Source organism: Cyprinus carpio, chromosome B5 (genome assembly GCF_018340385.1).
Source record: "Cyprinus carpio isolate SPL01 chromosome B5, ASM1834038v1, whole genome shotgun sequence".
Taxonomy (NCBI): domain Eukaryota; kingdom Metazoa; phylum Chordata; class Actinopteri; order Cypriniformes; family Cyprinidae; genus Cyprinus; species Cyprinus carpio.
Window position 1 is genome coordinate 13,294,890 of NC_056601.1, and position 14,999 is coordinate 13,309,888.

Here is a 14,999-nt window from a genome sequence, read left to right on the forward strand (position 1 = left end):
CTTCGTGAATCTTCAGTGTATTTAGTGAACACATAGTTGAGTTTGTTGGTTGTAGAGGGAGGAAATGTACATAGTGGTGTGTTCAGTTAGATCCATATACACACACTTCAAATCATCTGAATCCTTCCCTCCTTTAAGTATATTTGTTTTAGAAACTCACAAATATTGTGTGAAATAACATTATTTCTGTCTTTCTGTCATCAGTTTCATGTTTGCAATAGCTGTGATGCAGAACGCTTATTGGCTTTAATTTACACACATTTTTATGTACATTAAAAATGAGTTCCTGTTTCCGGAATTTACTTTTTTTTCCGTCACAGCAATACTATATAAGCCCTCCCTTTATCTAATATTTTGTTCACAAGAAACCTGTCTTCCAGGTAAGAATTGATCCCTCTTAAGGATTATGTTCATCCTTGTAAGACTTAAAACTAAAATCCTTAGGATGGGTAAATATATCTTTCCTCTTTTACAGACATGGAGACACAGTCATTTCTTTTCTGTCTGGCAGTTTTAACAGTAACTGGTAAGAATATATTTTTGGTAATATAATATTTTTAATACTTAAGATTGTTCAATGGAAAGTAATATTTCTTTTTCTATTTTTTCTTTGGTAATGCTATATATATATATATCTATATATATATATATATATATATATATATATATATATATATATATATATTTTTTTTTTTTTTTTTTTCTGTTATACTACAGCAGTCAGCGGATGTCCTATAGGTCGTGAATTCATCACTGCTTTCATGACAAATTACCAATATGGAAAAGCCAGTCTGACTCTTTCCATAACAGCACATAATTCCCCTGCCACTGTGAAAATTGAGATAAAGGCACTCAGTTACAGTGAAAAAGTGAATGTTGGACAAGGTGAGACGAAATGGATTGTCCTCCCACAAAACACTGAGATTGAAGGTGATGGAGTCTTCCGCAAAACCGTGTACATCTCTTCTACTGCCGATATCTCAGTCGTTTCATCCAACTTAAAGGAATTCACCGGAGACAGCAGTGTGATCTTCCCAATAAATCAACTAGGCCAGCTTTATGTAGTTTTTACTCCGAACACGGGTCCAAGTCCGTATAAAAAGCTGGTAGCCATAATCAACGGCAATTATATGAACACAGTCGAGATTGTCTCCAATTCAGGAAATCTTTGGAGCGCCATTTTTGGAAAGACCAGAACCGTCAATTTGGCTCCCTACGAAGTTTATCAACTTCGCAGTCTTGAAACTTTGACGGGAACACAAATTAAATCCACATCTCCAGTGGCTGTCCTGGCAGGACACGAGTGCTCCATGATCATAGGCACCTGTGAGCATGTCTTTGAGCAGCTGGTGCCAGTTGAATCTCTCTCCAGTGAATACCTTGTCCCTGCAATGCATCAGTCCTCCAGCAAGGACACAGCCTATGTGGTTGCTCCAGAGGACAACACTATTGTGTCAGTTTTCAGTGGGCATAGTTGGTATCACAAAAAAAACAAGCTTAATGCTGGAGATGTTTTAGCAGTTGATTTGAGCATAAATGCCAAGCTCATTCAAAGTAGCAAAAACGTAATGGTAATGTATTTCAGTAGCAATTATCCCAATGATGAGTTTCTAACCAATGTCATACCCACCTCTGAGATGTCAAAATCATGGACCATTCACGCTCAAGATGGCTACGATAACACTCTTGTTGTTGTTGCTGAAGCAGCATCAGCCTCCACTATCAGCGGTTCATTGAAGTGGAAAACATTCCCTGCTAATGACAAGTTTGTATGGGCTACCAAGTCACTTGGTACACAGAAAGGTCCCATCACTGTATCTGGTGATTCGCCGATGGCTGCTTATGTTTTTGGTGGAAAAATAAGGCACGGTTATGCCACAACAGGAGTGTGTAACACAGGTAAGAAATCATGTCTGAATAACAACAAATGACTGAATAATGGCATTTGAATTGTAACTGACTAAAATCTGGGAAAAAAACAAACAAACAAACAATTCCTGTGTTCCCTAGCTTTTACGACAACGCCGGCTCCAGCAGACCCCTGTGAGACTGTTAAGTGCCGTCAGCAGGAGGAGTGCAGAAAGGGCGTCTGCATCCCCACTTCCACTGCCACATGTCAGGCAGTTGGTGATCCCCATTACAAAACCTTTGATGGGAAATTGTATGACTTTCAGGGAACTTGCACATACATCATGGTAAACAATACAAAGCCTCAAAAAGGCCTCACACCTTTTACCATCTTAGCAAAGAATAATCACCGGGGAAGCAAAAGGGTGGCATATGTAAGGACAGTTTCTGTCCTTGTGTACAATCATAAAGTGGTGGCTGGCAGCCAAAGAGGAGTAGTAGAGGTAAAAATGAAAAGCACTTTACAACTATTAGCTTCTTAATTATAACCACTCTGAACAATAACTAAATCTCTCTCTTCGGTGTTTCTCATTTTAGTTTGATGGTGAAAACACTTACCTGCCTTTAACTATAGATGGCGGCAAAATAAAAGTGGATCAGAGGGGATGGAATGTCATTATATCAACAGATTTTGGCTTAGAGGTGAAATATGATTGGAATATGATGTTGTACATTACAGCTCCGAGTAGCTATTTCCAGACTGTAGGTGGTCTTTGTGGAAACTATAATGGTGACAGAAGAGATGAATTTATTGATCCCAAAGGCCAAGGGCTCTCCAATGTCATTGCGTTCGCTAAGACCTGGAAAGCCCCAGATAATGATTTGTTTTGCAATGATGACTGCAATGGACAATGTCCAAGTTGCTCTTTAAGTCTTCAAGAGGAGTACAAAAAAGACACAAACTGTGGTGTCATGGCTAAAACGGATGGGCCATTTGCTATTTGCCACAACACTGTGGATCCCCAGATGTATGTAGATAACTGTGTCTATGATGTCTGTATTAATAATGGTATGAGAAACTTCCTCTGCAATAACATTCAAAGCTACGTCGATGCTTGCATGTCAGCTAGAATCAAGATTCCTGGAAAGTGGAGGACACTTTCCAACTGCCGTAAGTGTGTATATGCATATAAATTTTAATTCATTTCATATTTGGATTTATGAATGTGAACTGAAAATTTACATGGTACTGTTTGTAAAATTATGGTTTTGTTAATAGGGTTAGCAATTTGACAGATATAAACATTTTGGTTTTCCTCTTCTCCTCCCAGCACTGGATTGTCCAGTCAACATGCATTATGACGACTGTGGCACAGCCTGTGCTGCCTCTTGTGCTGATCGAGATGCCCCAAGCAAGTGCACACTGCCATGTGTGGAAGGCTGCCAGTGCAACACAGGTTTTGTCCGCAGTGGAGATGAATGCATACCTGTGAAAAAGTGTGGATGCACATACAACGGCCGATATTATCTACCCGAGCAGACATTTTGGGGGGACCAAAAATGTACAGAGAAATGTGTTTGCAACTCCCAAACTGGAAAAGTTGATTGTACAGTGACCAAATGTAAGAAATCCCAAGTGTGTGAAACCCGGAATGGAGTGAGAGATTGTTATCCAACGTCCTATAGTACCTGTCAGGGTGCAGGGGATCCACACTACCGCACATTTGATGGTAAAGCCTTTGATTTCCAAGGAACCTGCACTTATTATTTGTCCAAACTACTCAATACAGCTGACCCATCACTGATACCCTTTGAGGTACTGGTCAAGAATGAGAACAGAGGAAGGAACATGGCAGTTGCTTATACCAAGACTGTATCATTAACAGTCTATGGATACACAATTGTCATGAGTAAAGATGATCCAGGCAAAGTGAAGGTCAGTACATTAAAAACAATGTATAAAAACTCATTACACACTGACCTACAAAAACTCAAAATACTTTTAAATTGTTAATTAATTGTTCATTTGTGTCCTAAAGGTCAACAATCTGTTTGTGAATTTGCCATTTGAACAAGAGGAAGGTCGATTCTCCATATTCCGCAGTGGGTACTTTGGTGTGATAAAAACTGACTTTGATCTGACTTTGAAATTCAACTGGGAAAGCCATGTAGCGCTGACTCTCCCCAGCACTTACTCCGGTGAAGTGGGAGGGCTTTGTGGGAACTGGAACAACAACAACAATGATGATTTGCTGACTCCTGACAAAACTCCTGCTTCAACCCCAACAATTTTCGGAACCAGCTGGAAAGTCAAAGATGACCCTGGATGCTCAGATGGATGTCAGGGCAAAGTATGTCCTAAATGTGATGCCACAGAGAGAAACAAAGTCACTTTTACAATCCCTTGCAGCAAGATAACAGACAAACAGGGACCATTTAAAGGCTGCCATGTTAAAGTGAATCCAAATCAGTTTTATGAAGATTGTGTGTATGATATGTGTATGTACGGTGGCCATTCATCATCCCTCTGCAGTGCTCTTACTGCATACACAGCTGCTTGCCAAGAGGCACTTGGCCAAGTGGAAGACTGGAGAACTGACAGTTTCTGCCGTTAGTATTCATACCATTGTGTCATTGTTTACCTCTCTTTAAGATTTTGAATTATACATGTCTCAGAATTGATGCAAGAAATATTGTAAAATTAGCCTTCTATATTGTTTCTCCACAGCTGCATCCTGTATGGAAAACAGCCACTATGAGGTTTGCGCAACAGGATGTTCCCAGACCTGCCATGGCCTCACTGAGCCCAAGGCCTGTGAGGGCACTCCTTGCATTGAAGGCTGTATATGTGATGAAGGCTTTGTCCTGAGCAATGGTGAGTGTGTGGCTATGGAACGATGTGGCTGTTCTTATGAGGGCCGTTACTACCAACTGGGCCAGGAGTTCTTCCCTCAAGACAAGTGCAAGCAGAGATGTGTGTGCAAAGAGAACGGAAGAGTTCAGTGTGATGATGGATTCACCTGCAAACCAAATGAGAAGTGCCAGGTCCTGAATGGAATTCAAGGCTGTTTCCCTGATGGCAAAGCAGTTTGCTCAGTGTCAGGCTTTGGGCTTTATCAGTCATTTGATGGGAAATCCTTTACTGTTGAAGGAGACTGTGAGTATAGATTGGCAGAGACGGTTCAAGGCAAGGATGAGGACACAAGCTTTTTTAGTGTGTTAGTGAAACAGCTGTCCTCCTCTGAGACTGTCTTCACACGAAGAGTTGAAATACAAATAGAACAATCCACGATAACTTTGCTACCTGGCCACATCTGGGAGGTTCAGGTAATGTACTTGTTACTGACCATAGTTTTAGGAGATCAGGAACTGCTGCCTAGAGAGTTTTAAGTTTTATTTTTGTGTTTTCTTTACAGGTGGACAATGTTAATACCAATCTCCCCACGACTGTGGATGAAGGACTGGCACAAGTCTATCAGAGTGGTATTAACATTGTTGTGGAAACAAACTTTGGACTGAAACTGACATATGATACTATTTCCATGGCCAAAATCGAGATTCCATCCACTTTTAAAAATGCAGTCAAAGGTCTCTGTGGTAACTACAATGGAAACAGTGCAGATGACTTTCTTTTGCCTGGTGGTATTCAGGCACCTTCCGTGGTAGATTTTGCCGAAGCCTGGGTTTCACCATCAGACAAAATGATGTGCCAAACAAGCTGTGGCTCCAAGTGTTTAAATCCTGATAAAGACCAACAGAAAGGGGCAGAGACAGCTTGCAGTATATTAATCTCAGAGAAGGGGCCATTTTCTGGTTGTTACGAAAAAATACCACCTCAGACATTCTTTGATGAATGTGTGAAAGATGTGGCAGCCCAACCAAATGACAAGACAGTTCACTGTCGCCACATACAAAGGTATGTTGCCAGCTGTCAAGAGATTGGGACGTCAATCAACATCTGGAGGAATAACACCTTCTGTCGTAAGTGGCTGCATTCTTCAAGTTTAACAATAACTCTCCTCTTGCTTATCTAAATGCCCCTTAATGCTTTTAAATTTCCATTTAGATATGCTAAAGGAGATTTGGAATAGTAATTTTCCTACCTTGAACTGAATCATTTAAATTGCTCTCTTTTCTTCCAGCACTCACATGTTTCAAAAATAGTCACTATGAGCTCTGCGCTGATACCTGTTCCACTACCTGTGCAAGCCTGACAAAGTCACAGAAATGCCCATTGTGTCAGGAAGGATGTCAGTGTGATGATGACTTTTTGTTTGATGGAGGTGAATGTAGGACTGTAGATAGCTGTGGTTGTCATGTAGATGGGACGTTTTACAAGGTGAGAATCTGTCTGGTCAGTTTTTTTTTTTGGTTTGTTTTTGCTAATAGTAATCAAATTGTAACTTTTTGTCTTTCCAACCAAAATATTATTTTGCAGTCTGGTCAGACAGTAATTCGAGGAGAGTGTGAAGAGAAATGCACATGTAAAGCTGGAGTGTTCTCCTGTGAGTCCTTTGAATGTGCTGAAGATCAGATTTGTGGCAAAAAAGATGGTGCCACTGGATGCTACAACAAAGGTATTTATAATTATAATAAGTGTAACATAAAAGCAAAATATTTGTTTATATGCCAGATGTTTCATTTTTTTTCCTTTTTCTTTTTTACTCCCTAAGACATATACTGTCCAATCAACATGCATTATGAGGCCTGTGGCACAGCCTGTCCTCCGACCTGTGCTGATCGAGATGGTCCAAATGAGTGCACACTGCCATGTGTGGATGGCTGCCTCTGCAATGCAGGTTTTGTCCGTAAAGGAGATGAATGCATACCTGTGAAAAAGTGTGGCTGCACTTACAAAGGCCAATATTATCTACCCGAGCAGACATTTTGGGGTGAGAAACAATGCACAGAGAAATGCGTGTGCAACCCTCAAACTGGAAATGTTGAATGCACACCAACAAAGTGTAAGAATTCTCTAGTGTGTGGCACACAGAATGGAGTGAAAGACTGTTACCCATTGTCCTATAGTACCTGTCAGGGTGCAGGGGATCCACACTACCGCACATTTGATGGTAAAACCTTTGATTTCCAAGGAACCTGCACTTATTATTTGTCCAAAGTACTCAATACAGCTGACCCATCACTGATACCCTTTGAGGTACTGGTCAAGAATGAGAACAGAGGAAGGAACATGGCAGTTGCTTTTACCAAGACTGTTTCATTAACCGTCTATGGATACACAATTGTCTTAAGTAAGGAAAGCCCACGCAAAGTAAAGGTCAGTTCTTCAAAAAGACACTTTTACACCATAATATGAATAACTGTATGCATAAATTGATTTCGTTTTACTATACAATCTCCTCCAAAAGAAAATTTTAAGATAAAAGCACTTGACTTTGAACATAATTGGTGGAATTAATTTTTCTTAAAGGTCAACGATCTGTATGTGAAATTGCCATTTGAACTAGAAGATGGTCGGCTCTCCATATTCTACAGTGGGTACTTTGGTGTGATAAAAACTGACTTTGGTCTGACTTTGAAATTCAACTGGGAAAGCCATGTAGCGCTGACTCTCCCCAGCACTTACTCCGGTGAAGTGGGAGGGCTTTGTGGCAACTGGAACGGCAATGCCAACGATGATTTGCTGACTCCTAACAACACCCTTGTTTCAAACCCAACAATTTTCGGAACCAGCTGGAAAGTCAAAGATGACCCTGGATGCTCAGATGGATGTCAGGGCAAAGCATGTCCTAAATGTGATGCCACAGAGAGAAACCAAGTCACTTTTACAAAGCCTTGCAGCAAGATCACAGACAAACAGGGACCATTTAAAGGCTGCCATGATAAAGTGAATCCAAATCAGTTTTATGAAGATTGTGTGTATGATATGTGTATGTACGGTGGCCATTCATCAGTCCTCTGCAGTGCTCTTAGTGCATACACAGCTGCTTGCCAAGAGGCACTTGGCCAAGTGCAATCCTGGAGAACTGACAGTTTCTGCCGTTAGTATTACATTGTTTATCTCAAGTAATTTGAAATACACATTATAGTAGTTTACTGGTTTATATTAAAGACATAGTGACATTCATCCTTAATATGGTTTTTCTACAGCTACAACCTGCAAGGCAAACAGCCACTATGAGGTTTGTGCAACAGGATGCCCCCAGACCTGCCGTGGCCTCACTGAGCCCAAGAACTGTAAGGGCACTCCCTGTGTTGAAGGCTGCACATGTGACAAAGGCTTTATCCTGAGCGATGGTGACTGTGTGGCTGCGCAGCAGTGTGGCTGTTCTTACAATGGCCTGTACTACCAGCTGGGCCAGGAGTTCTTCCCTCAAGACAAGTGCAAGCAGAGATGTGTGTGCAAAGAGAACGGAAGAGTTCAGTGTGATGATGGATTCACCTGCAAACCAAACGAGAAGTGCCAGGTCCTGAATGGAATTCAAGGCTGTTTCCCTGATGGCAAAGCAGTTTGCTCAGTGTCAGGCTTTGGGCTTTATCAGTCATTTGATGGGAAATCCTTTACTGTTGAAGGAGACTGTGAGTATAGATTGGCAGAGACGGCTCAGAACAAAAATAAGGAGAGCTCTTTCAGTGTGTTAGTGAAACAGCTGTCCTCCTCTGAGACTGTCTTCACTCGAAGAGTTGAAATACAAATAGGACAATCCACGATAACTTTGCTGCCTGGCCACATCTGGGAGGTTCAGGTAATGTACTGATTACTGACCATGCTTTTAAGACATCAAAAACTGCTACCTACAAAATATTGTGGTGTTGTTGTTTTTTTACAGGTGGACAAAGTTCAAACCAATCTCCCAGCGACTCTAAATGAAGGACTTGTACAAGTCTATCAGAGCGGTGTTAATATTGTTGTGGAAACAAACTTTGGATTGAAACTGACATATGATACTATTTCCATGGCCAAAATCGAGATCCCATCCACTTTTAAAAATGCAGTCAGAGGTATCTGTGGTAACTACAATGGAAACAGTGCAGATGATTTTCTCCTGCCAGGCGGTATTCAGACTTCTTCTGTGGAAAACTTTGCCGAGGCCTGGGTTTCACCATCAGACAAAATGATGTGTCATACAGGCTGTGTCTTCAACTGTTTCAATCCTGATAAAGAGCGACAGAAAGGGGCAGAGACAGCTTGCAGTATATTAATCTCAGAGAAGGGGCCATTTTCTGGTTGTTACGAAAAAATACCACCTCAGACATTCTTTGATGAATGTGTGAAAGATGTGGCAGGCCAACCAAATGACAAGACAGTTCACTGTCGCCACATACAAAGGTATGTTGCCAGCTGTCAAGAGATTGGGACGTCAATCAACATCTGGAGGAATAACACCTTCTGTCGTAAGTTGCAAAATAACCATCTTCTTTCTTATCCTCTTGCTGGCCTTATTTTTTACGTGGCCTTTAATGAGGTGTAGAATTAAATGTTCTCCTGAGCAGTCCCTAAAACAATCTTGTATTCTTGCAGCACTTGAGTGTTCAGGTAACAGTCATTATGAGCTTTGCGCTGAGACCTGTTCCTCAACCTGCGCCAGCCTGACTAACTCACAGAGATGTCCACCATGTCAGGAGGGATGTCAGTGTGATGATGGCTACTTGTTTGATGGAGGTGAATGTAAGACTTTGCAGGATTGTGGTTGTCAAGTAGATGGAAAGTTTTACAAGGTGAGAAACCATTCCATTTCTTTCCTGCAGTAGTCAAACATCCTACTAGTCACTGCAACTTATTGTCTCTTGTTTGTTCTGCAGTCTGGTGAGACAATCATCCAGGATGAGTGTACAGAAAAATGCTTCTGCAAAGCTGGAGTATACTCCTGTGAACCTTTGAAATGTAGCGCCGATCAGATCTGTGACAAAAAAGAAGGGGTCACTGGATGTTACAAGAAAGGTAAGTACAAACTTTGTACATCATTTCCCAAGTAGGTTTAAAATGAAACCATAATACAGATCTGCATCCATGTTTCAGATCCTTGCAGTAACTATGAGTGCCGTGAAAAAGAGTACTGCACTGTAAAGGACAACAAGGCACTGTGCATTGCAAAATCAAAGGCCTCTTGCATTGCCAAGGGAGACCCTCATTACAGAACCTTTGATGGCAACCACTTCTCCTTCCAGGGTACTTGCACCTATACTTTAGTTAAAACTTCAGGCAAAGACCAAACACTGACACCTTTTAACATCATCAACAAGAACGATATGCTCAAAGGCACACGTGGTTCTTACGTCAAGTCGGCCACCATTACAGTCAAAGGACATGAAATCACATTCATCCAAGGCAACCGCAATCGTGTGACAGTAAGTCAGAACAGAACATTAAATACATAAAGATCACAGATCCAGACATGTATTATCCATCAAGTCAATATTAAAACATATCAGTGGTAATAATGTGCACCAGGCATAGCCAGCTTGTTCCTGGAGGGCTACCTTTCTGCAGACTTCAGTTACAACCCTGCTACAACACTCCTACTTGTTATTTACTTAAGTAGTCTTTAACATCTTGATTAGCTGGTTAAGGTGTGTTTAATTTGGGTTAGAGTTAAAATCTACAGGATGGTAGCCCTCTAAGAGCAGGGTTGGCCCCTCTACACTCTGGAAATTACATCTGTTGCTTCCTCTCCTTTTTTCCTATCCAGATTGATGGCACAGTTTCAAACCTTCCTGTGAGTTTGAATTCTGAGGGGATCAGCATCATCCTCTCAGGCAGTGTAGGGGTTTTGCAGACAGATTTTGGCTTGGAGGTCAAGTTTAACTGGGCAGATACCCTTATGGTGACATTGTCCAGTAGCTACTACAATAACATAGTCGGGATGTGTGGAACCTACAATAATGATGTGGAGGATGATTATGTCACACCGAGTGATAACAGCATGACAGACATCACAGAATGGGCAAAGTCTTGGAGTGTCCCTGAAAGCAACAGCACTTGCTGGCACTTTCCCCCTTGCTCAGATGAAAAGAAGTTGCTATATAGCGGACAAAGATACTGTGGCTTGTTAGAGAATGCAACCGGCCCGTTTGCCCAGTGCCATGACATAATATCAAAGAGGCGATTTGCTGCTGACTGTCTTTTCCAGATGTGTCTCAATGATGGAAGTCAGAATGCTTTCTGCAATGCCTTCAATAATTATGTGTCCACTTGTGCGCTGGTAAAGGCTGACGTGCCTCCAGAGTGGAAGCAACTCACTAACTGCTGTAAGTGATGACTATTACTCAAGATTTTTATTTAATAGATATTACATTAATGTTAACACCTTCCCTGTCTTTTATTCTCAACAGGATGAAGATTCTTTCCACCATGTTTCGTGTATCCCTAAAAGAAGTGAAAATTAAAATGATTAAATAATTAACTTGTGCATTTTACAATATATTGACATATAACAATGTCTCAGTTTCTCTCATTACTTCATATCATATTACTTAATTTGTGATTTGGTGTTTTGAATGGATGTTTAATCAAGTTTCTTTTCTTAAATGACTACATATTCGCGGATGTCAACTTGTGTTGTCCACAAATCAGTCTATAATTTATCTTGGGTTAAACTGTTCTGTATGTTCCTTCAAATGCCTCCATACTTATAATATTTTGAATATATGTTATTATTAAACTTCTTAAATTCTTGCATCATTTCGTTTAGCTGGTGTCATTTCATCATAACAGAAATAAAGGTTATGGCAACCATATATGTCAGCTTCTTATATTGTCATATCAATAATTAGTAAGTATAGATATAGATATATGTGGATATGTATATATAGAAAATAGATATCACATTTGACTGCTCCAAATACTTCTGCATAGGATATCTATGGTAGGGCATTTACATGATCAATGATATTTATTATAATCTAGTGTAGCGCCCCCTACCTTCTTTAATAACAGATTAGTAAGGAGAGAATTACCAGGTTCAATAAACTAATGTCTAAGAAATGTGGTATTAAGGCCCCTTTGATGTCACTGAATGAAATGCTTCTCTTTTAGAAGGTTACTCAGAATAAAATATAGGTTCACACAAGTTCTATTTGTCAAGAATAAACTCTTTTGAATAAATATGGAAAACTAGTGTAAAACAAAATCAAAAAAGTGTACATGAATTCCTATAGGAACCATGAAATGATCACGAGACACAAGTACACATATTTTGTGACTTTGTTGTAAGTGAAATTGTTAGACTCCATTAATATTTCAGCTCTGAATGAGACTAATTTAAACGAAACAAAAGTAATTGAAACGAAGCGATGATGAACGTTAGCCTACACTAGTTATAACATGAATGATAAACTAAATGCTATGAAAATCATCTACCAAAGACAACCGCAAATATTCATACATGTGAATAAAGTGAATATAGTTGCAGACGCATGTTCAACTTGCTGTTATGTTTATGGTATGTCTTTATCATTTCCTATATGCAGACAGTTTAGCAGCCTTTACAGCCACTAATCTGGAATCTATATAATCTATGGTATTTTCACCTGGTTGGGCATTCCAGTGAGCAGGGTTAATTTACCATCACATAATTTTGAAACTAATGTTGATTAATCCAATCATTCCTCCTGAACTAATGTTGATTAACCTTAAGGGTCTGTGTATGTTTTGATAGTTTGTTTTTCAATTTAAAATTAATTGATGTTTTATTAACAAGGTTCAGGAGGAGCGCGTCAGATAATTAGCCTAATCAACACCGGTGGACCACAATCAAGTAATCAATACCACAGTATAAATACAGCTGACTTACCTCTACCCATTGACGGGTTATCAGCATCCCTCCTCCACCCCAACTCCTCACTTCAAGTTCACTTTACAACTAGACGGGGAAGGGGGGCTACTCTAGGTTCAGGGGTAGAAAAAGGTATAAATGACTTCAAAATTTGCCTATAGCACCATGGAGAGATCCCATTCAGGAACAGTCCTCCTGATGAATGGCAAATAATGACGAGCATAAATCTGCTCTTCATTAATCTGCGGATTAAAGGGCACTGTCCAACCATTGAGCCCTCAAAAACCACATGACAGGCAGAAATAGCCGCCAGGTAGCCTTGTCAGTGGAAAAAGACCTGCCTTTATCCATAAGGTCTTGTAAGAAACACAAAATATCAGAAACTGAATACTGATATGATGTGAGACCACGCCTATCACAACACCCTTCAAACACTTGCCACTTACAACCATATAAGGACCGTGTAGAGAAGGCCCTGGCATTCTGTATAGTAGCAACCACACGCGGGGAAAGCCCTAGTGCATTTAAGTTTGTCCTCTCATGGGCCAGGCCCAGAGAGCCATCCTGTCTGGGTGTGGGTGATAAATCTCCCCATTCGCTTGAGACAATAGGTCTGTGCGTAGGGGGAGGCGCCACTGTTGGGCATACAACAGAGGGATTATCTCTGCCAGCCATGGTGCTTTGGGCCACCTGGGTGCTATCAGAATGAGAGAGTGTGGGAATTATCAGGCACAGGGGAGGAAAAGCATACAGCAGCACTTTGGGCTATGGGTGGGCCAGTGCATCTACCCAGAGGGGCGCATCCACGTCCTTTAGCGAGAAGAACATAGGACAATTGCTGTTTTCATGCAAGGCGAATAGATCTACAGTTGCCTGTCCAAATCTCATCCATATCAAGCCCACTATCTGAGGGTGGAGGCACCAATCTCCGTAGAGTGGGTTTCCCCTTGATAGAAGGTCTGACCTCTGTTCAGAATGCCTGGGACACGAGTTGCGTGTAACGACAGGAAAAACCAACTGCTCCACAGTAACAGCTTGTGAGCTAGAGCGTGAAGTTTCGACGAGAGCATACCGCCCTGGTGATTGATATACTTCACCGCTGTGGTATTGTCGCAGTGCACGAGCACATGGTGTCCTTGCAGGCGAGGCAGAAAATAATTCAGAGATTTCCATATGGTCAAGAGCTCTAAATAATTTATGTGTGCTGAACATAGTCTGCTCAGCCACAAACCATTCACCGTTCTGCCCTCCTGGGTGGCACCCCAGCCTGTCAAGGACGCATCTGTCATCACGACTTTCCACAACATCACCGTCCCCAACGGGGTTCCCTGTGCGTAAAAGTCTGTGCTCCTCCAGTGACGCAGAGCTGCCGTATAGGTGCACGTCACTGTTATAGAGTGGAAGAGATTGCGTAACAGGCTGCAGTTCATTAGAGAGAGAATGCACTCTTGCGACAGACGCGCTCGCATGAAGACTGAGTTCAGCTCCAAGCCCAAAAAAAACACACTGTGACTGAGTGTAAAATTGCTTTTATTTACATTCATCCTGAACCCCAGAGATATGATGTGCATCAGCACACCGCAGGTGTCCTTCATCACTTTCTCCTTCGATATGACTATAATGAGCCAATCGTCTATGTATGTCAAAATCCGCAGAGTAGACCTGACAATCTCAGGGGAGCTAAACCCACCTCTGCACACAGATAGGATGTCCTTGGGCTGACTGCAAGGCCAAATGGGAGAACTGTGAATTCATAACATGTGCCTTGATAGGCGAAACGAAGAAACTTCCTGTGTGGAGGATAAATGCTTATGTGGAAAAAAGCATTTTTCAGATCGACCGATGTGAACTTGTCGTTCCGTTTTATGGCGCGGGCCAGAGTGCCGTGTGTTAACATTTTGAACTTGTATTTCCTCAAATGTTTGTTTAACACTTGGAGGTCCAAAATGGGACGGAGAGGGCCATCCTTCTTTGGAACCAGGAAATAATAAGAATAAAATCCCTGATTTATCAGATTGGGTACTACCTGAATCACTCCCTTGCACTGCTTATGCACACTTTCTCAGTGTGTTTCCTTTTTGAACAGGAAAATTCCCTGACGTGTGAAGGATGGGGGTGGGCACACTGGGCAACAATGGGAACTGTGAAGCCACTTTGAACACCAGTTTGGCACTCACTTGAAAAGGGGGGCTGAGCTCGCCAACAGAAACCCTCGGTTTCTTTAACAGGGGAATACGAAGGGCGGAACAAGCATCCAGTGGGCAATCCACCTGCGAACATGGACTCCAAGCCCCTCGTGGCTGTGCATCAGGCCGGCCACTTGCGATTACTATCAGAGGTAGTGGAATTAGTGGGTTTCTTAGCCGCGGATGCAGCAAAGGATGTTTTACCCCACGGTTTTGCAGGCGGGGGTTT

At 41.5% G+C, this 14,999-nt stretch overlaps 1 protein-coding gene across 1 annotated transcript; it reads left to right on the forward strand.

Moving 5' to 3' along the window:
* Positions 1-326: 326 nt before the first annotated feature.
* si:dkey-65b12.6 (IgGFc-binding protein) lies at positions 327-11,488 on the forward strand. The gene is made up of 20 exons (XM_042724477.1): positions 327-380; positions 476-526; positions 718-1,899; positions 2,011-2,351; positions 2,446-3,019; positions 3,180-3,784; positions 3,888-4,458; positions 4,577-5,175; positions 5,265-5,829; positions 5,991-6,187; positions 6,287-6,425; positions 6,522-7,126; positions 7,280-7,850; positions 7,960-8,555; positions 8,640-9,204; positions 9,332-9,528; positions 9,613-9,751; positions 9,830-10,158; positions 10,500-11,058; positions 11,143-11,488. Coding segments are annotated over exons 2-20 (8,385 nt in total). The 5' UTR covers positions 327-380; positions 476-477; the 3' UTR covers positions 11,145-11,488.
* Positions 11,489-14,999: the final 3,511 nt, after the last annotated feature.